Source organism: Barbus barbus (assembly GCF_936440315.1).
Source record: "Barbus barbus genome assembly, chromosome: 12".
Classification (NCBI taxonomy): domain Eukaryota; kingdom Metazoa; phylum Chordata; class Actinopteri; order Cypriniformes; family Cyprinidae; genus Barbus; species Barbus barbus.
In genome coordinates, this window is record NC_136740.1 from 9,370,290 (window position 1) to 9,393,046 (window position 22,757).

A 22,757-nucleotide genomic window follows, 5' to 3' on the forward strand; every position below is an offset into this window, starting at 1 on the left:
TATCACACAGCACAATGCCACAGATGTTGCAAGTTTTGCTGATGTCAGCGTTGTGGATCAAGTGGCCCATGGTGGCGGTGGGGTTATGGTATGGGCAACGAACACAGGTGCATTTTATAGATGGCATTTTGAATGCACAGAGATACCGTGACGAGATCCTGAGGCCCATTGTGCCATTCATCCACGACCATCACCTCATGTTGCAGCAGATTATGCACGGCCCCATGTTGCAAGGATCTGTACACAATTCCTGGAAGCTGAAAACATCCCAGTTCTTGCATGGCCAGCATACTCACTGGACATGTCACCCATTGAGCATGTTTGGGATGCTCTGGATCGGCGTATACGACAGCGTGTTCCAGTTCCTGCCAATATCCAGCAACTTCGCACAGCCATTGAAGAGGAGTGGACAACCTAATCAACTCTATGCGAAGGAGATGTGTTGCACTGCGTGAGGCAAATGGTGGTCACACCAGATATTGACTTGTTTTTGGACCCCCAAATACAGTAAAACTGCACATTTTAGAGTGGCCTTTTATTGTGGCCAGCCTAAGGCACACCTGTGCAATAAACATGCTGTCTAATCAGCATCTTGATATGAGGTGAGGTGGATGGATTATCTCGGCAAAGGAGAAGTGCTCACTAACACAGATTTAGACAGATTTGTGAACAATATTTGAGAGAAATAGGCCTTTTGTGTACATAGAAAAAGTCCTAGATCTTTGAGTTCAGCTCATGAAAAATGGGGGCAAAAACAAAAGTGTTGCGTTTATAATTTTGTTCAGTGTAACTATAGGTTCAATCATCCTGTGCACTGGGTGTCAGGTTATGGAGATGATCATAACTAACTACACATAATGTTCTATGTTTATGTAAGTTCTAAACTAGTAATCTAAACTGACTAGTAATCATTTTAGGAATGATATAGATGGGAGACAATGTTATAGGCTTTAAAGTTGATCAATTTTAAGTGCCCTCTAAAAATGGAAAGACAGTGTTCTAAAACTAAAATAAAACTATCAATTGACTGTAAGAACAAGGTTAGATTAAATTAGTGTAATATACATGTAATAGTAGTTTAGTATATGGATAATATAAATTCAATCACCTGTGCACTGGGTGTCAGGTTATGGAGAAGATCATAACTTCACATAATGGTCTATTTTTTGTGTAAGTTCCAAACAAGTAATCTAAACTAAACAGTAATAATTTCTTTAGATGGGAGACTATAAAATAGACTTTAAAGGGATAGTTCAGACAAAAATGAAAATTCTGTCATCATTTACTCACCCTCAAGTAGTTCCAAACCTGTATGAATATATTTGTTCTGAACACATATTAAGATATTCTGAAGAATGCGGGAAACAGAGCAGTTCTGGGGCACCACAGAAGTCAATGGTGCCCCAAAACAGCCTGGTTACAAACTTTCTTCAAAATATCTTCCTTTGTGTACGGCAGAACAAAGAAATTCATACAGGTTTGGAACTACTTGAGGGTGAGTAAATGATGACAGAATTTTCATTTTTGGGTGAACTATCCCTTTAAAGCTGATCATCTTAGGTGCCCTCTAAAATTGAAAGACAGTATTCTAAAACTACAACGAAAGTACATAACGATCAACTGTAAAATATTAATCCACATTGTACAGAAGGTATTCTAAGAGTCGATTCCTTCCCAAAGTGTGTACAGTTTTGAAATCAAAATGCTGAGAAGTGTAGAGGTCCAACAACAATTTAAATCAGTTTTTCTTCTCCATAATTGTTTTTTCATCATCCCTACTCACAAACTGAAACATTAACTGTGAACGTTGGAAGTTGCTATGATATTCGTCACAGTTTGTCAGACATCTGGGATGCAGAATGGTTGTTCTTTGCAGAAGATGGCTTAAGTGCGCACATTATTGAATCAGAATATTCATTCTGTTCCCACCTGGAGGATATAAAACATACCAACCATCTGTCTGTGAAACTCTCTCAGAGAACTGTAAGATATATTTTAGTATTCCAGTTTCCTTGGTATCGGTAATCAACTTTGAATTCAACCTTAAATCCAAAAAGAATAACCTTTCACCCAGTGAGATGTCTTTGTTATAATGTTCCAAACTGTTCTAATAATCCCTCAAGAGAAAACCATTATAACTGTTTATTATAAAGCATTGTTCATTTGCATTGTTGAGTCTAGACTCTCAAACACAAGTGGATGTTTATACACATAATTTCGAGTAGTAGGTGGTCAAGTGTGCGAAATTGCATAAAAAGACAAACCCACAATGAAAACGCACATAACTGCACTTTAAAATGAGACACGAAGCCTCATTGAGACTTGAAATGTAGCATCCTTTCCATTTATGACTCACAATTACATGCATCATTCAGTGACAATAGTTTCTTGATGATATGTTTTATTTAAATTAGTATAGAGACATGGTCTTTATTTCCAATAAAATTAAAAGCTAATATATTTAAATAATCAAAACAAAACTCACACTTGCAATGCAACCAGAAATTAAATTAATCACGATTCACTCTGAGCATTTATGGTCACTCTTTAATTTGGGGACGTTTACCTTGTATCTGTACTGTAATAGCCATGTCAGTCTCTTCTTTTTTATTGCTCAACCAGTTGAAAGTGCTGTGAAACATTTGTCAGGCAAAGGTAAATCCTAAGCTTAAAGGAGACATATACGCTTGAGGCCGACCGTGTGAGGTACTGCATCTATGTACCTGTATCCATGATGGATTCGGTTCTCTTAAAGACAGACTGAGTGGTTGCCTGAAGTCTTATAGAGAATTGTGAGTTACTTTCTCATAGCAGGGTGCTTAGTGGGTGTTCAGAATTCAATGAGCAAAGGATCGGCAGGGTCGGACAAATTTATCCATCTTGGTCCCAGCTGAGGGCTTTCTCTTTCTCTTTTTTTTTCTTTATTCTCTTTATTGTTATGTTCACTTTCTGTTTTGTTAGGATCTTACATATGCTGCAGATGTAGTATAGCAACAAGAAAGCATTTGCATCAGTTGCAAGTATCTGACTTTTTTTTTCTTTACTTATACAATCTTGAAACCTCTTCGCAATGTCATGTAAAGGGTTGTTTAATTTCACTCAAAAATGAAAACTATGCCAAAATTGGCTAATTTAGCTACAAACTCTTTCTCATCAAACAAAAAGTGAAGTTTAGCAGAATGTCTGTGGATATCTTTATCTTCCATACAATGATAGGGAGTGGAAAAAACAAGCACCGTGTAATTATGACAGACCCACACACACCATCAAATAAACAAATCTCAAAAGAACAACATTTAAAGAATCCTTCTATTATATTCTTTCATTATTTGTCTTTCCATTCTGTCCAGCTATGACTATTAGGGTATAAAAAAGAAATGATGCAATTTCCAAAAGGATATTTCAATGCAACATTATTATGCATAATTAGAAGACTTACTGTAAACCTCGACTCTTATATTTTGAAGAAACAGAGCAATAGGGATATATACACAATAAAGACGTGTGCATATTTGTGCATCTGCATCGTTGCACATGCATTATAGCCGTTCTCCTTCTTTAGTCTTTAGGCACTGGTACAACCTTTGAAATTTTCTTCTTAGAGAGAGATACTGTAGTTATTATAGTATATCAAGTTCAAGTCCAAGTTCAAGTTCAGCTTTATTGTCATTCCGCTACATGTGGGGACATGCAGTGGAACAAAATGTCGTGTCTCGCAGGACCACGGTGCTACATAAATACAGACATTACAACAATGAAGTAAAAAAAACACTATAAACCTATACACTACTAACAGATTTAACTATAAGTATACTACACTGTAAAAAAAAATCCGTAAAATTTACGGAAAAAAACTGGCAGCTGTGGTTACCAGAATTCTACCGTAAAAAAATACGGTAGCAACGTTTTATGTTTTACGGTTTTAACTTAAATTTACAGTTAAATACCGTAATTTCTTTAACTGATATATTCTTAATATACCAACCTATTAAAGTACTGAAATCTGTTTTTTTCCTTTGAAATACACTGATAACCACCAAATGCAGGTGAAGATGAGAAAGTCACATGATGAGCCAAAGCCCATCACAAGCAATTTTTAAACAATAGAATATACAGAAGGTGCACAGTGTCATTCACACAAGCACTAAACACCATCATGGTGAGACTCATTAAACTGAAATATGCTATAAACATTCATTTAACAACATTAGATGTAACATACAACCCTAATAAACATAACCGATAAGAAAAAACTAAGAAGAAACAGTTATTTCAAAGAAAAAAACGTCAAATTCAAACAGAATTTGAAATGGAATGCAGGGAATTCTGGGAACGTCAGTTTACGGTTTTTCCCTGTAAATTTTACAGGAACTTTCCGTTAACTATGTAACAGGTTTTTACCGTAGCATTTTCACAGTTTTTTACCGTTAAAATCACGACATTTTTTACAGTGTATATCATTATGTTCATACCAATAAGTTGGTTTAAAAAGGGCTTATTCTTTGCATAAGCAAAGCATTACACTACTATAGTAGAAAAATGTACGGTTCTCTTAAAATACATAATTTTGGGAAGAAGAAGTAGTAGAAGAAGAAGAAAAGGGATGATTATAAAAAAAAACTTGTGATTTAATAAAAACATACTTTAATATGTGACCCTGGACCATAAAACCAGCCTTAAGTCACTGGGGTATATTTGTAGCAATAGCAGCCAAAAATACATTTTATGGGTCAAAATTATAGATTTTTCTTTTATGCCAAAAATCATTAGGATATTAAATAAAGATATTTAGTGAATTTCTTACCGTAAATATATCAAAACTTCATTTTTGATAAGTAATATGCATTGCTAAGAACTTCATTTGGACAACTTTAAAGGTGATTTTCTCAATATTTAGATTTTTGTTTTTGCACCCTCAGATTCCAGATTTTCAAATAGTTGTATCTCAGCCAAATATTGTCCGATCCTCACAAACCATGCATCAATGGAAAGCTTATTTATTCAGCTTTGATGTAAAAAGATGATGTAGAAATCTTAATTAAAAAAAAAATTACACTTAAGACTCGTTTTGTGGTCCAGGGTCATATATATTAAACTATATATCATAACAATATTAAATGATTTATTAATTAAAATCTATCGATCAGTTGTAATGATTTTATTTATTTTTTTATTTACTTTGCATGGTTTTTGTACTGTGGTGGGTCGTCGATTGTATGTCTTGTGTAAAATCTGGATACTGAAAAAAAATAAAAATAAAAATTTGAGAACCACTGCTACAGAGTGTCAAACAGTGCAGTGCACATTAAAGACATCAGCATTCATAACATCAAAATGTGCATCCTATGGTCCATGGCCAAAGAGGGATGGAACCTTATTGATAGGGGGAGGAAACGCAGTTGTTGTGGAGGTTTGTGCATATTTGTAATTAGGATGGTCTGACCTCTGGAGATCCCTCGGTCCCCTTGAGTGACAATATCACAATCTGTATCCTGTGAGCATACCCTAATGCTCTCGGTTCTGCGTCAAGCTTGCGCAAATACACAACCTCATTCATATACACAGACAGTTGAATTGCGCTTGTCACTACGTGGGTCAAACAGAGCCAGCCCACTCAGAGCGCTATTTAAGGGCCTCTCTTGCACAGTGCAGCGAAGTTTCAGACACACACTTGTTCTGCAGTCAGCGTGTGTTCTCCATCTCTCTCTCTCCTCCTCCTCTCTGCCAGAGTTTCACCTGAAGGTATGGTCTCAATTTTCTTATATTTGAATGTGGAGTGTTGCATGCTTACAGTGTTGCATTCTTCTGTATAAAATCACTTTTTTTACACTACAGTTGTGTCAAATATTGTGTAGTTGTGTATATTGTGTAATATGCAATATGTCCCATGGTTTTGAATTTTAGTTTGTAGATTTTAAATAAAACAAAGATATGAAATGAGAATGAATGTGCTACTGATGCAGTTTCGACTGAAATTTTCATTTCAGTTCCTATTGCTGTTGCTTCTTGGCTTGAATCTTAGAGTTATTTAGGGTTATTAGTTTTTTTAATATCTCTACACCCCCCAAAAAAAAAAAAAAATCATTGTTTGAAAGAAAGAAACTGTCGTTAACATGAAATTTGGAACACATAAATTAGTTAGATGGACTTCTTTGGCAAATGGGTTTTTATCTGAAACTGGTGAAATAAACAGAAGAAAACAATAGTTGAGATCTACCAATGTTACACATTGCAGCCCAATTAGTTTGTATATCTGGTGTTTAATTCAAACATATTTCCACTTTTTCTCTGTAACTGTGCTGGGTTTCGTGTCTTGAATGGAGGCAGGGAAGTCTCGGTCCTCTTTCTTTTAGCAATCTTTTTTTATTTATTTTGATGGAGGATCTTTTAATGGAATTTAACATTTTGATATTTTTAAGTTTGATGTAAAATCAGGTAAAATCAGTTCACTAGACTTAACATGAACTCTAGAACTTTTTTTACTCATCAAAGTGCATTTTGCAAAAGCTCATATGAACAGGATTTTAATGAAGCAATATTGAAGCTCTAACATGTGTGTGTGTGTGTTTATTTCAGCCATGAACGCTGGAATCTGTGTGTGTGTGCTGCTGGCTGCCCTCTCCACTAGCAGTTGCCTTTCTCTCCCCACACACTCAAAAGATGGGGGTCAGTCTGATGTCGGGACCGTAGTGGAACACACACGCCACACCCGTGCAGCACCCTCCAGTGGACAACTCAGCCTGCTGTCCAAGGCAGAGGATGATGAAGAACCCCGCAGCAGCTTGACTGAACTACTAGCCAGAATCATCTCCACCAAAGGTGGAATTCACCTTTCAAATGACTATTTTATATTTACTGAACTTTTATAAATTGTCCCTAATGCATATTATGTTATACCCTATATAAACTATGATCATGCCATTTCAATAGCATTTCAGTCGCATTAACTTTGGTCAATTAGAGTCATATTTTCCTATTTGAGATTTCTATTGAACCTTTACTACAGCAACAGGAATTACATAATAATAATATAATTAATAATACTCCTACTAATAATTTGTTTCTAGATTTATATATAAATAGATAGACATGTAAGCAATTTCCAAAGGTTCCTGTACTTAAATAAATCAATTAATATGTCTTTGTGCATTTCAAGCAGGTGCATATCGCAGAAGCCCCTCTCCAAATAGCAGGTCCATGGGCAACAATCACAGAATAAAGGACAGAGATTACTTGGGATGGATGGATTTTGGCCGACGGAGCGCAGAGGAGTATGAATACTCCTCATAAGATCTTTTCAACAAATCACATGAATCAATCTGATTAGCCAATCATCTGTACAGAGTCACCCATTTTAATGTCAATCTGAGAGCTCGGTCTGATGTAAATTTGTTTGTACAATGGAGATAATGCAATATATAAATATATGTGTCCATCTATATATATTTATTTTGCAGAAAGAAAGAAAAAACGAGTGAGAATGTAGTCTCAACTGCTTTTATTCTCATAACTCATGTATATATGATTTTATCCTCACTTTAGACATATCACAGGTGTCTACGAATAAATCATTGCCTTAACTCACTCATCCGAAGTCTCATGGCTATCGTAATTCATTGTGCACTCGAAATGCAGAAAGAAAAATCATGTGGCATAGAAATATCCAAGTTTGACCAGTATAATGTGCACTAACAAATTACAATACAGAAAAAAAAACAAGAAGAAAACTGGTAGATTAAGAAAAACTAAATCAACAGGCCATTTAGCTTTTAGCTTTTCTTAGCATGTAGCTTTGATTTATTATCTTATAGCTGAATCCACCACAGCTCAGCGAAGCCATTTGTGTGGTGTTGAGGGACCAAGCTAACAGATTACAGTTAATGATCTTATTATGAAAGCTTTCTCTTATTTGCCCCCTGAAGCTGAACGGCTAGCATTACAGCACTAGCGCCACAAGTAGCCATCAAATCCAATTCTCTTCCCATTGCCTGAGGGACAGATTAGAGTTCAGGCAATAATACTCGATTCTGCTGTACTGGAGAACAGGGTGAGAGATGGTGAGAGAAACACATGCAAGCAGTTAGACAGGGAGACGACGCTCCATGGTTTATTGTGCAAAACACTTGAGTTAGCACATAATGGATGAATCGTAGGCTGATGAAGGGCTACACTAAACAAAAAGAGCCATTATGCCACAGGTGTGCCTTAGTGAAAGAGATTTCATTCTGTTAGGCAATATAAAGTGAACCAATAAATGCACGCTTACACACACGGTGCCAAACATGAAAAGGTTTGCAACCAGGGCAATTAAATGTGTTCTGGCAATGTAGATTCATTGTCTGAGCCAACTAGCCAATTCCCTCATTCCCTCCTTCTTCACACATAGACAAATGCAAGTGTTTTTTCACGGACTGATACTAAACAGTTTGGTTTTGCTTTATTGAACACAGGTAAGACAACTTTAAGTCCTATTATGCAGAATGGTTGTTTAGCAACTAGACTGGCACTAAAATGTCACTTAGTCCATTGTACCCAAATTTCCTGGATTATATAACAACACATTAGTCATAACTAAGGAAAGACCAAACGTAATTAATTTACAATTCACTTACTCTTTTGAAATATTTACTTAATTTAATGAATTATGATGACTGTATGCATTGAACTGACATATTATCTGGCAGAAATAGATTTTCTGCTTAGGGTTTAGAAGTTTGTTCAAATCCCTGATCTAAAGTATGAGCAATAATAATGTGAATAGTTCGTCTCAGCAAGCACTGCTGAACAATAATTAAAATATAATATTTTAGATACTGCCAATGTGTTCATATTCTGTTTTAAGCTAGAATCCACAGGACTGAATGCTAGGATTAGACAGTCTACGTAGTGCAGGGGTACCAAATCCTGTTTCCAGCCCTGCCCCAACACACTTGTCTGTAATTATCAAGTGTTCCTGAACATCCTAATTAGCTGGTTTAGGTGTGCTTGATTGGGTTGGAGCTCAACTTTGCAGGAAGGCAGATCTCCAGGTTTAGGCATCCCTGGTCTATCATCGCTACATATGACAACCCTCTGTGGTATCCCTGGGGTTTACATCAGTGGAACAGACCTGGAGCTTTGGCCTGAACTTAGCCTTTTTCTTCTTCAGTGGGTTTAGAGTCGGCTACTGATGAAAAAAAGACAAACTCATTAAGAGACAGTTATTATATATATATATATATATATATATATATATATATATATATATATACGCACTCATCGGCCACTTTATTAGGTACACCTGTTCAATTGCTTAGTAACACAAATTGCTAATCAGCCAATCACATGGCAGCAACTCAATGCATTTAGGTATCTAGATGTGGTGAAGACGACTTGCTGAAGTTCTAACCGAGCATCAGAATGGGGAAGAAAGGGGATTTAAGTGACTTTGAACGTGGAATGGTTGTTGGTGCCAGACGGGCTGGTCTGAGTATTTCAAAAACTGCTGATCTACTGGGATTTTCACGCACAACCATCTCTAGGGTTTACAGAGAATGGTCCGAAAAAGAGAAAATATCCAGTGAGCAGCAGTTGTGTGGACAAAAATGCCTTGTTGATGTCAGAGGAGAATGGGCAGACTGGTTAGAGATGATAGAAAGGCAACAATAACTCAAATAAAAACTCGTTACAACCAAGGTATGCAGAATACCATCTCTGAACGCACAACACTTCAAACCCTGAAGCAGATGGGCTACAGCAGCAGACGACCACACCGGGTGCCGCTCCTGTCTGCTAAGAACAGGAAACGGAGGCTACAATTCTCACAGGCTCACCAAAATTGGACAATAGAAGATTGGAAAAACGCTGCCTGGTCTGATGAGTCTCGATTTCTGCTGTGACAAATGTCCATCCCTTTATGACTACAGTGTGCCCATCTTCTGATGGCTACTTCCAGCAGGATCCACCATGTCACAAAGCTCAAATCGTCTCAGACTGGTTTCTTGAACATGACAATGAGTTCACTTCACTCAAATGGCCTCCACAGTAACCAGATCTCAATCCAGTAGAGCACCTTTAGGATGTGGTGGAACGGGAGATTAGCATCATGGATGTGCAGCCGACAACTGCGTGAAGCTATCATGTCAATATGTACCAAAATATCTGAGGAATGTTTCCAACACCTTTCTGAATCTATGCCACGAAGAATTAAGGCAGTTCTGAAGACAAAAGGGGGTCCAACCCAGTACTTGCACGGTGTACCTAATAATGTGGCCGGTGAGTATATTTTTCGCACAATTACTTTAAGAATATCATGTTACGACTTCAAAACAATATTAATATGCTGAGAGATTTGAAAACTGATGCTTTTGTTAGCATCGCACATCCAGCCTCGTATCTATGGGTTTTCATAGACGGAGAGTTTGTTCGGTAGCTCACGGAGTACGGAGCCGTACTTAGAAGGCAAGGAGCTCCGGTTCAAATCCTGTGTAACTACGGTTCGACAAAACAGTTCAAATCTGCATATAAGGAAGTTGAAATGGCACAGTTGCATCAACAAATAAGTTTTTATACCAGTTTTGCATTTGTTAACACTATCGGGTAGGTTTAGGGTTGGGTTTGGTGTAGGGCATATTTCCAACACGATAGAGCATTAACTTTTAGGGACAGACCCCGGATATTTGAATTCTGAACCGCCGCACTTGAGGAAAAGCACATCCCTCTCAATGTCTATGGTGGTTGCAGCCTTAGAGTCTTACCTTGGAGATCATGAAACCAGACCTGGAGCTTTTTCTTGAAGTCAGCCTTCTTCATTTCAGTGGGATTAGGGACAGATACTTGTGCTATAAAAAAGAGAAAATTAGTGGCAATAATCTACTGTCTAACATGTTGTGGATGTAACCACATATTCAAGATTTAGAGAAAACAGTATTGTTAGTTGTGGCGCTGGTTGAAATTCTTGCCTCTTAAACTTTTTCATAAACTTCTCTTCCTCAGTCAATTTAAGGTTGGCTACTGGTGAAACAATAAAAAAAATAAAAAAGTCATTTGGACAATTCTCAACCATTTTTCTGAATATCTGAGGAAAACATCTAAGGTGGCTGCAGCCTTGGCTAAATGTCTTACCTTGGAGACCAGGAAACCAGATCTGGAGTTTTGTCCTGAACTCAGTCTTCTCAGTGGGTTTAAACTCGGCTTCTGGTGAAAAAAAAAAAAAATTAACATGAAAATCCCCATTGATCAACCAATATATATAATATATGTTGGGTGAATATGTGTCCCACTTTGTCAGGTGGTCATGACCTTTGCTTATGTTCTTACTTGATGTTCATATTCAAGTTTAAGAGAACTGTATCTGTTGTGTTCCTAAAAGTTCTTACTTTTAATTTCAGGAAACCAGGTCTGGAGCTTCCTCCTTAACTCAGCCTTCGCTACCTCAGTAGGTTTAGAGAATTGTCTGCTGCTAAAAAAAAATGTAACCATTATTCCGAATATCCTGATTAATGTGTGTCCCACATTGTCAGGTGGCATGGTCATAAAGGGAAAATCGGTGGCAATAATGTTCTACCTATATTTTAATGTGTTGATGTCATGTACATTAAGAGAGTGGGTATATTGGGTTTAGAGTTGCTACAGGTAAAGTAAAAAATAAATAAAAAAAATCAGTAACTGAAAATTCCATATTGATCAACTATTATTCCAATACCAATAATGTTCTTGCCTTGGAAGTCAGGAAACAGGGCCTGGAGCTTTTTTTTTTTTTTTTTTTATCAAACTCAGCCTTGTAAGATTAAGAGAAAACTATTTATTGTGGCCCTGGAAGTTTGTACCTTGGAATTCAGGAAACCAGACCTGGAGCTTTGTCATGAACTGAACCTTCTCTTCCTCAGGTGGTTTAGAGTCAGCTACTGGTGAAATTATTGTATTATTATTTTTTTTTCTGATTTATTTAATCCATTGTTATGACACTGGTTTAGATAAAAAAAAACTTAAGGAATCTGTGATTCTGTGAATTTGTGATGGTTGTCATGACCTTTCCTAAAAGTCTTACCTTGAAGGTCAGGAAACCAGGTCTGGAGGTCTTCTCTTCTGCACTTAGAGTCAGCTATTGGCAGAAATGATCAAATAAGAAATCTTAGAGACAGTTTCTTAAGATATCTAAATCAGATACTTTAATGTGTAACAAGTTATTGAAGATTATTGGGGTCTAATCAATACTCTGAATATTAATATTAACTCAATCTATATACAGACACAGTGTAGAATTATTTGGACAAGTTAAAATCTTAATTTTTTTATTAATTTAATGCTTGGAAAATATATATGCATTAGATAAAACTTTTACTGACATACCAAACATTGTGAGAAAAAAAATCACTCATATTAAGTGTTGTATTCATCATCAAAATGTCAGACACAGGCCTTGGGACATAGAGAACAATTGGTGATATTTGGTGGTTTAAAATGCTGTAAAATGTTTAGAATTATAATTTTTTTTAAAATGAAATATGCTTAAAGTTCAATAGGTGTTATGTCAGAGACAACTTTAACATTTATGTTGTTGGCAATAATATCACAATCTTTACAGGGGATCCAAAAGGCACAGAATCTCAAGAATGACCCTTAAACAGTTGAAATCAGATTACTAAAACAGGGTAGAAAATGTCATTTTATTTCTAAATGATGACAGTTTTTGATGTAGAAATCCTACTAACATTATAGGTGCACCTCAGGAAAATAGAAAAATGCAGTTCATTACCTCTTTAAACATAGCTTGTAGTGTAATTAGCTATTTTCTAACAAACAGTTTTTGAGTTTCTGTTCAAAATTCAGTTCAACATAATCCTTTTCCCCACAATCATTTTGGATGTAACTGATTTTAAACCTGATATTTATTTAGATATAGACTTTCTCAACACCTTAACCAAGTCTTCCCTATTTATACAGCTCCTGAGATACTATGACAATGATGCAATATTTGGAAAGTTGCTTTTGCAACACAATGTTTTTACTAAATAATATTTAAATGCAGTGTGGAGCACAGAAGCTGAAATGGCTGCCATGGTAATAATAATGCTCATTTACAGTATATACGATGCAGAAAGATACTGAATCTTAGGCGATTACTGTAGAAATATTGTATTCTGTTGCATTTAAGTGAAAGTTAAAATGATTCAAATTAACCAAACGTTGCCTAATTCTGTCTGTACACTGTAAAAAACGTTGAGCCAACTTAAAATTAAGGCAACCAGCTTCAGCAGATTTTTGAGTTCTCTCAACTTATTTTTGTAGGAGATTCTCAACTTTTTGTTGGATAAACTTAAAACAAGAAGTTGAGCAAACTCAAAATTTTAAGACAACCAGCTTCTGCAGATGTTTAAGTTGGCTAAACTTTTTTTTTTTTACAGTGTATTTTTTATGGATTGATGGATAGATAGATAGATAAGAGCTCACAGAGGTCAAGTTATTGTTAAAAATCTGTTCAAACGATTGAAATATTTCTGTGATGAATATATGAGCTATATGTGTGTCACAGTTTTCAACGATTTACAAGGTAAAATTCCACCATTTTTAAACTAAGATAATTATCAATGTTTATTGTAACTATCTTGTAAAAATGTAACTCAAAGAGACTTTATAAAACATTTCTAGAGTCGTACATCCACAATGTTTTCATAGCGATGCCATAGAAGAACCAATTAGGCCCACTCTTACAATCTTGCAGCAACAAAGTGTTCACAATAACTTGCAGAGTGTTTCTATGGAAACTCTCTTCAGCCAGAGAATGTCATCTGAATATCATCACATTGTTAGTAAATCGCTGGTGCTCCTGTTGACCAGTCAGTTGAGGTCTGGACACAAGCATCTACTCACTCCATGCAAATTTACAAGATAAGGGCCGTAAAGTGTTACTATCCGATATGCTACTGAATCTAGATGGATATGAGAATTGAATTGATTTGGTGTTGCAAACACAAACGTAAAGCTCTTCTGCAAGCTCAGTGTTCGTGAAGCATGCCCTCTTGTGGTCAACAAGGTTAGTGCATCATGTTCAAAAAGTCTTTGGATATTCATGCACATATACTTGAACAAACACGTAGTTAATAGTGCAAAATAAGACAACCGATACAAAATTATCACAACTGGTTTATTAATCCTCTGTAAAGGTGAGCTTCAAAAATTCATGAACCAAAACTCCACTTTTCACCAGTGTCAACGCTTTTCCTTTTTTTTTTTCACCTCAAGTTTAGGTTTTTTTAGCTTTTTATATATAAAAGTTAGCATGTTTGAATCCTTTGCATATTTACCATTTACAGTGTACAAGTAAAACGTCCCTTCAGTAATCCGATGAAAAAAAAACACCATTGAAATCAATGTTCAGTCATGGCAGATACCTCTGTGGTTCTGAAACACATTCAACAAATGTCATGCTGATTAAATGCGCACACACATACAGTACACACACATTTACACCTGACAAATTAAACTTGCCTCAACTAAAAGAAAACACAGACCTTTTCTTTAGAACGACACATGCACTTTCAACTGTATGTGCTTCCTCTGCAATACATCAAATAGAATATATCCTTCAAATATCTGCATTGGGAAGTCAACATCACACATACAGTATTTATGTCAGTGCATACTGTGGCAGGCAAAGCCATTATGATACAGTCTGTCCAAAAAAATAAAAAAAAAATAAAAACAATCAGGCACTATAAATTCCTATTGCACCCTTGATATCTTTAAAGCTTACAATACATACTTCACTTGCTTTACATACGACACACATCAGTCAGTAGGTTCCAAAACCACAGCAGATGTACAGTATATATTTTCATTTGAACCTGACATCCAAAATTGTAGTTGTGCAATTTTCCCATCAAGTCTTCGATACTGCAATTCCACACATACACTTATAAACAATGTTGGTCTCAACAAAAGGACATCAAGGATGACGATTGTGTTTCAAGTCCAAACCTGCTGCAATTCTTTATGCAGCGCCTTCATAGCCCCGTGGTCTCGGCTTCTCTCTGAAGTATTTCAGTCAGTCGACTTTTGAGGATGTAAAGCGCAGAGAGTTTGTGCTAATGTGCAAATTATCACCAATTCATGTTAACAGTGCCCTCTATTGAGAGTCATAGCATTGAACGCTGTTATTACACTGTAATTACTATTATATTATTAATAGCATTAATAAGCCATTTTAGACAATTAACATTACACTGCAGTTATTTAATTGGATGGACTCGATGGAAAAGGCTTATGCGAAGGTATTTGTACTTCTAAAAGCATGTTTTACAGATTTTCGGAACACTAGGGGCTGATTTAAAGCACTAATCGATGGCCATTAAAAAGTAAACTCTGACCTAAAAGTCAATAATAAATGACAAAACTTCATTGCTCACCAATGTCTGGGCTACCATTAGCATTAAGATGCTATCAGTGCTCCTGCTAGCATCATGAAATTAACCAATTTTGAAATGTCATATCGGAAGACCAGATTTACAACAGTAACAAAAAGAGACGTTTTCTTGGTTATCCTTGAGTAGTTTTTAAATTCAAAAAGTGCTTAAATTAAAAGTCATTTTGAGGCATTCATTTTCTGCTCTGATCATATGCTACATTTTTTCCCCCACACAATGACAAAAGCTTGGAATATACCAAGATACTGTATGTGACAATGCTGAATGAATTGTACTCTACATATGTTGGTCAGATGGACAGAGAAATAGACAAAAATAGGTTGTTATAGCAACTGTTATAACAAAATAATCTATACAAATATCATCTTAACAGGCACTCGAGTTGTCGCAGGGATGATATACTGTATCAATGCAAATTGAAATAAAGGCAAAAGGGGACGACAGAGAGGCAACATTCACTTTTCATCGAGGCTAGTTTGTCTGGGTGGCCCATGGGCCAACAGCAGGACCTCGCTGGGAGGCCCCGGGCCCTTCATAGCCATACTAGCCCCAACCATAGCTGGGTAACTGTAGTTTCTTCTCATCCCTGAGTTTAGCACTGGCAGACCCCGGATAGGAGGAGAAGTCACAACAGCGTGGGCCCCGAATGGCGGTCCCGGCCTTCCAATCCCTGGGGTCAACGTTCTGGGAGCCAGGCTAAACTTCTTCACCTTGTCCACCAGTCTCAAGTTCTGCACACTGACTTCAGTCTGACACTGCGTATCTGTCCGAGCCCTTTCGTCCGCCTCCCGCACTTCCTTCAGAATGGAACTGGCTGGCCGTGAAGCCAGGAAGGTTTCGTAGGGGTGGTCCGAGGGGCTGTAGTCTACAGGGAGCACTGGACTAGTGGGTTTGGACTTGCTGGGGGAGTTTGGAGGGGTGAAGGGGAGTGTGTCCGGGCCGGTGTGCATAGGGGTGGCAGTGTGTGATGAACAGGGGTCTGATGGAGGGGCTCGATCCGCCCGGTCCCAGCTGAGAGGGTTATAGACAGCAGCAGATATACCTCTCTCCTGTAGGAGGCGTACTAGTCCCAGAGAGGTACTGGTGGTCTTGGTTGAGTCGCGGAGGTTAGTGAAACTTTCCGCCAGGCTGAGGCGACGAGGCGTGCAGGGGGTGGACACAGGGGTTGAGCGCAGACTGCTGTTGGACATCACACAGGAAGCCAGTGACGGACCTGACAAGAGACTGAGAAAGAAATGCTTTATTAGTTTGAGTTATCTAGTTATATAAGCCAAACCGTGCACTGATAACTCTGTGAACATATTCCAATAGTGCTGTGAGTAAGTCAATAAAGTCAATCCAAATGCAGGAAATTTTTTCACTAATGTGGTTAGTGTGTTTGCAGTTTAATTGGAATAAATCTGTTTTTGATTGTGCAGGCTGTGATTTAAATTTCTATACAATATATAGTGGCTGCAAAAAAAAACAAAAAAAAAACATTTGTAATACTATATGAATTAGGCACAATATGTTGCTGCACAATATGGGAAAGAAATCTGATAAAAACTGCAATTGCAATTTAAAATGTGATAAAAAATGGTTTAAAAAAGCTTTACTGCACTTGTCTGTAGGGCAAAATTTTATGATTATAAAATAATATTGCCATTATTATAAAAATAAAACTTACTACTAATTATACTACTGCTACTAATAATAGGATTATAAGGATAATTATCCTCTTAGGATATCCTCGTGTAAGAACACAGTGCTGCGCTTCAAACATGCATTGCATATATTTAATTAAATAGAATTACATTAAAAGTATAATTTTTTCTCATTTCCTGGAAATCAAACCTATGACCTTGACATTGCTAGCACCTTGCTTTACTGTTTGACCTAAAGGAATGTCATTGTTCTATTTTAAAATGATAATTTTTAAGCTAATATTTAATGCAATGGTATTCATACATTATTATTTTGGATGCAAATTCCTTTGATAAATTAACATCCTGCTGACATCAAACCTCACAGTAAGTTGTTTGATTAGACGCATCATGGCTCTGTTATCATTCTGTTCCTTCATGCATTCTACAGTAATTTAAAGTATTAAAAAAAATAGTATACTGCATTTTACAGTATTCGTTTACAATACACACAGATATAATCATAGATTCATACACAGTGTGTGTTATTTACACAAACATTTGTTACGACATACTGCATAAAGTCTTCCACAAAAAAAGTTCTGGTGTTAGGTTGAGAAAATCCTTCAGGTCAGTTAGAGTGGTTTGTGTTTGGTTAGAGAACAGCACACTCCCATGACACAAGGTCTAATCAGGACTAGGGTGGTCATGCTATTCCTCCTCACCCCCAGGGGGCTCTGCTCAGTGAGTCTGCTCTAAGCCCGCCACCAGAACAACATGATAAAGAGCCGCCTCATCATCCTCATCGTATGACCTGCAGAGAGCCAGTCACACAGCTGTACAGTATGTTTGCTATAGAGACAAGCTATTTGTCTGGAACCCTTAATATAGATTTAAAGGGGTCATATGATGCGATTTCAAGTTTTCCTTTGTCTATGGAGTGTTACAAGCTGTTCGTGCATAGATAAGATCCGTAAAGTTGCAAAAACTAAAGTCCCAAAGAGATATTCTTTATAAAGTTTAAGTCTCGTCCACTCCTTCCTAAAAGGCCTCATTTAAACACGCCCCCACATATCTACGCCACTGTGTGGGAAGATTTGCATAACACCACCCAAATGTATACACACAGAAAGAAGGTGTAACTTTTAATCTCGCTGTATTGTTGCAACTGCCCCGGCGCCATGTCCTGGAGACGCTGTGTGTTTCGTTGTGAAAGCGAAACTACTTTGTTCGGCCTTCCAAAAAAGGACACGACTAGAAATCAGTGTTTTTACAACACTATTCCAGAACAGTACAACCCAAATATTTGACTGTGTGCAGTGCATTTTACGAAGGACTGTTTCCTGAACCTGGGAGAGTAGCCCACAATGCCGGACGTGTAAAAAGACAGTATAAGTCATTATAATCAGTAATTATGTCCCCACTGGATGCAACAAATGCCTCGTTTGCAATGGGTTTTATTGTTTTTGTCTGGCATCACAATATGGTAAGGGGCGTAATGTTTTCCTCATACGCTTGAGGTATTTGGCCAATCACAACGCATTGGATAGTTGGCCAATCAGCACACACCTCGCTTTTCAGAATGATGAGCTTTGTAAAAATCGGCACGTTTCAGAAAAGCGGGGCATAGATGACCAACAATAATGTAAAGTATGTGGAAAATAATGTGTTTTTTGAACCTTTAACCGAGTAAACACATTGCACTATACCAAATACATAGTGTAATATATGTTCTTTTTAGCAACGTCATATGACCCCTTTAAGACGGTCCAAAAAACCACAGGTTGTCCTATTTGTTGCTTTACGGTTCCAAAGGTTGCTTCTCCCTGCAATGTTCCTCCTATGCGCCCTCATTTGGAAGTCAGTGGATTTCACAGAGGACTAGAATTTTGTTCAATTTTTGCCTGACCATTGTGGGGTTTTTTTGCTGCTTGGTGCAGTACCAACAAAGGGACAACTCTGTACCTTATTTACCCCTAAAAGGTGCGTAGTAGCACCTTTTAGGGGTTGATATAAGGGTACTGCTCCAGAGACAAGCTATAATCCTAAAGATAAAAATTTTTCACATATTCCTGACAATGTAGTTGCCAAAAATGTCTGTTTTGATCCATAAAATAAAGTATCCTAAAAGTTGTAGTTGTTATTATTATGTTATTATGAAGAGACCACACAGTATTTACCTGGGTGTGACTCTGGTGAGTTCATCTGTAGGATGCAGAATCCTGCAGGTGGTGAAGGTGTACGTGGAGCTGGTGTGAGACATACATTTACCAGGGAAATGCACTGGGGAGAGCAAGAGAGGAGAGACAGACATCAGTACAAAACCCCACAAACACACTATTAAAAACACAGAGGAATTTAAAACTGCTTCAGGATCTACGTAAGGAGAGCTAATGCAATGTAATGTGGCATAGTGCAAGCTATTATTGGGCTTAAAAACACAACTGCAGAATTAGGATCTTTGAATTTACATACAAATCATGAAGTTTTAATTGTATGACTCATCCTGATGCAGTTTTAAATAGCTCCACACAGCAGGGGAGAACAGTGGGAAAGAGGGAAGATCAAATGATGAATTTGATTATTACAGACAAGCCAGAACATATTATATATAGCAGCTGATATTTTGTTTAAACAATTCTCTGCAAAAAGTTGTCAGGTGTCATTTAAGGGATACTTCACTCAAAAAAAAACAAAACAAAAAACAAAAACGCAAAACAAGACAAAAAACTAAACAAAATGAACAAACACTACTTAAAAACACACAAAAACAAAACACACAAAAACAAAAACAAACAAAAATCAAGACAAAAACTAAACAAAATGAACAAAAACTACTTAAAAACAAAAACAAAACACACAAAAAACAAAAACAAACAAAAAAAGAAATCAAGACAAAAAAACTAAACAAAATGAACAAAAACTACTTAAAAACAAACGAAACAAAACAATTGACCATATGATCTTAGCTATTTACAAGTGTACTCAAGCCATCTGATATTCACAGAAGGTATAAGAGCATTGTGTATAAAATTCTAAATTGTAGCGTTTGGTGTGTTTGTGTAGCCAACAAGCCTGACTTTGAAAGCATGTGGAGTGTGTTTGTGTACATGTGGTGTCAATGTGACCTCGTTCCAGTGACGTTAAGAGTCTGTTCACTCACATGACTGTGGCTCACACTTCCACGTTTTTAATAGATCTCTGTAACATTATCCTTTAAACACACTCAGAACTCTAGCTGGATGTTAGTTACAAGCTGGGGCTCCCGTTGGGAATGTGTGATGATGTGTGTTAAATGCATCCAGGGATGTGTATGTGTGTTGCACAGTTTAGTATCAAACATCACACTCTGTGCCCTCAGGATGGACGCCAGCCTTAATCTCACATACAGGTTTATCCAGGGACTAGTGCGTGGAGAGAGTGAGCAAATAAATATTGTTTTCCCCCCAGGCCTTAAACTCTCTGACAGTGTTGTGTTCTGATAAATGCAGGTAAGAAGAGAGATAGAGAAGAGTCTTTCAGAAATGAACTAGTGCTGAAAATGAGAATTGAGTCTAGAAGCTCGTACTAATTATCACATATTATCATACTTATATTTGTAAGTTTAAGTATCTTAGAGTAGATCTACCAGTTTTATATAATATCAATGATTGGTGTGAATTCAAGACCATGTCTGGGTCTGCAAAAAAGTTAATAAATGTGTAAAATTATATAAATAAATAAAGGAATGAATACATATAAAATAAACACAAATAAAACATATTTTAGGATCATTCAGATTGCCCATTGCTACAATTCAATATATGCAGTATATTATATATTATCATTTAATATGTAAACCGTATATAATTATAATTATTAAATTATGTTGTTATTGAACTATGGTATTAAATTGTATTCAGTAATTAATTAAATTTTAATTTAATTGCAAAACATTCCAATTTATTTTGATTCAAAATGATTATTTATTTACATTTATAATTATTTATTCATATTTAAAATATTTTACTTAATTGCAGAGTTTCCAAAGACTCAATTTTCATTTTTTCAGTACAAGGATCCAGAAAGATGACTGAAAGGTGTAATGACAGTAAAATGTAAAAAAAAAAAAGACTATACTCAAAAGAATATGGCAGCTGTCTTCAGGGTGAGTGGATGATGTGCAGTGGGTGTGTGCCTGCAGCTGAACAAGGAGAGAACCAGCTCATCCTAGGCCCTCACAGGCACAATACAACTGGGGTTTATGGGTACTCCGCTAGGGCATCGTCTGTTTTATAGTGAGGCTTTATGTTCCCTCCCCCCTAAGCCTGTCCGGAGGGTTAGTGGGGTTACGAGGGTCCCTCACCAGACGAGACCTCCTCCTCTCCAGCCTCCATTCGATCTGGCGCCACTCCAGGGGTCCCCCCATTTGCTCTGGGCTGCTCTTCCTGGTTATCAGGATTGTTGGCACGAAGTCGTCGCAAAGCAGGTGAACAAGGCAGACAGCCTAGGCAAGAGGTAGAGATGGCAAATTGCGAATGCTGTCCTGGCTCATCTTCCTCCAGGTCGGTGAATTGGTACACCTCCTCCACGTCCAGCTCCAGTGGTCGAAAGCCCTTGGTCACCACGCCTGGCCGCGTGTCCAGGATGCCACCCAGGTGGGGCTGAGCGAGCTGTTGCCATGCGTGCAGAGTGGCTGAACCTGAGGGGTGGAGGAAATGAGATCAGTTGCACGGTAACAAATACCACACAGCATACAGTACACACTAAGATCACGAATGCACGATATAAATCGAGTGTGATATAAAAGTTCATAAGATGCAAAAAGAGACTCTTACTGAATATAGAGAAATATTAGGATGATTCTGTAATATTAATCGATAAAACCACACTTTTTGATGCATGGTATATCAGAGTCTTTGTAATGCAGGGTATACCTATGTTCTATTACATTTTAGGGATAAAATGTAGATAAAACAGATTATTCAATATGTGTTTATATTATATTATATTATGCGTCCAGATGTTCAGCAGATACATATTTAGCAGATAACATGATCAGAAATAAATACATTCAGTACATAATAAACTACTTAATAATAATAATTGAGTCATTTTAATTAATTTAATTCCTTTCAGATTATAGTATGTAGTCTTGGATTAAATTTGCATGTGGTCACCATTTTTTCATTCATTTTTTTGTAAATACCTTGACAAGGGCTCAGAAATAGATTTAATGATACATACTGGGTGTGGACCGACTAAAGCAAAGAAAGAGAAAAAAGGAGGGGGAAATTAAAGTTGTGTTTATTAGAGAGCTAAAAACAGACAGGTAAGAAAACAAAAGAAGGATGCAAACACACAAACTTAAAATTGACAGAAAAGATGGGAGTAAACAGATATAACAATGCGTAGTTCACCCAAAAATCAAAATTCATGTTGTTCCAAACCTGAAGGACTTTCTTTTTTTCAGTGGAATTAAAAAATATATATATTTTGAAAGAAATGCTTCTGTGTACTATAACTATAACCGGCAGAGGTCGCTAGAGATATGATTATGAATCATAAGGCTGTGACTGATTCACAGTTAACACTTATCTAAAATGAAAGAACAAGGCACAAACAATCTGTTGCAGCAGTGATATTCGAAACTAAATTAATTCAATGACCCTGCTGCTGACGTGATAATACACTCCACAAAAAACAATAAGTGAATGATATGCTTTGAAGAAGCAAGCACGTTTCTAACTTT

The 22,757-nt window shown here is 36.9% G+C and overlaps 2 protein-coding genes across 3 annotated transcripts in view; one reads left to right on the forward strand and one right to left on the reverse strand.

Moving 5' to 3' along the window:
- Window positions 1-6,578: 6,578 nt before the first annotated feature.
- LOC306878514 (cholecystokinin-like) lies at window positions 6,579-7,290 on the forward strand (the record flags this gene model as incomplete). The annotated part of the gene is made up of 2 exons (XM_079430959.1): window positions 6,579-6,819; window positions 7,160-7,290. 2 exons carry the CDS (start codon window positions 6,579-6,581, stop codon window positions 7,288-7,290), a joined length of 372 nt encoding a protein of 123 aa, XP_079287085.1.
- Window positions 7,291-14,112: 6,822 nt separating this feature from the next.
- The window catches only part of LOC306878011 (trafficking kinesin-binding protein 1-like), a 37,043-nt gene continuing 28,398 nt past the window's right edge, over window positions 14,113-22,757 (reverse strand). For both annotated transcript variants that reach the window (XM_079430089.1, XM_079430090.1), the window contains 3 exons: window positions 21,372-21,707; window positions 19,207-19,309; window positions 14,113-16,628 (listed from right to left, as the gene is read on the reverse strand). In XM_079430089.1, coding sequence (XP_079286215.1) covers window positions 15,860-16,628; window positions 19,207-19,309; window positions 21,372-21,707 — 1,208 coding nt within the window. In that variant the 3' untranslated portion in view covers window positions 14,113-15,859. The remainder of the gene's footprint in view (window positions 16,629-19,206; window positions 19,310-21,371; window positions 21,708-22,757) is intronic.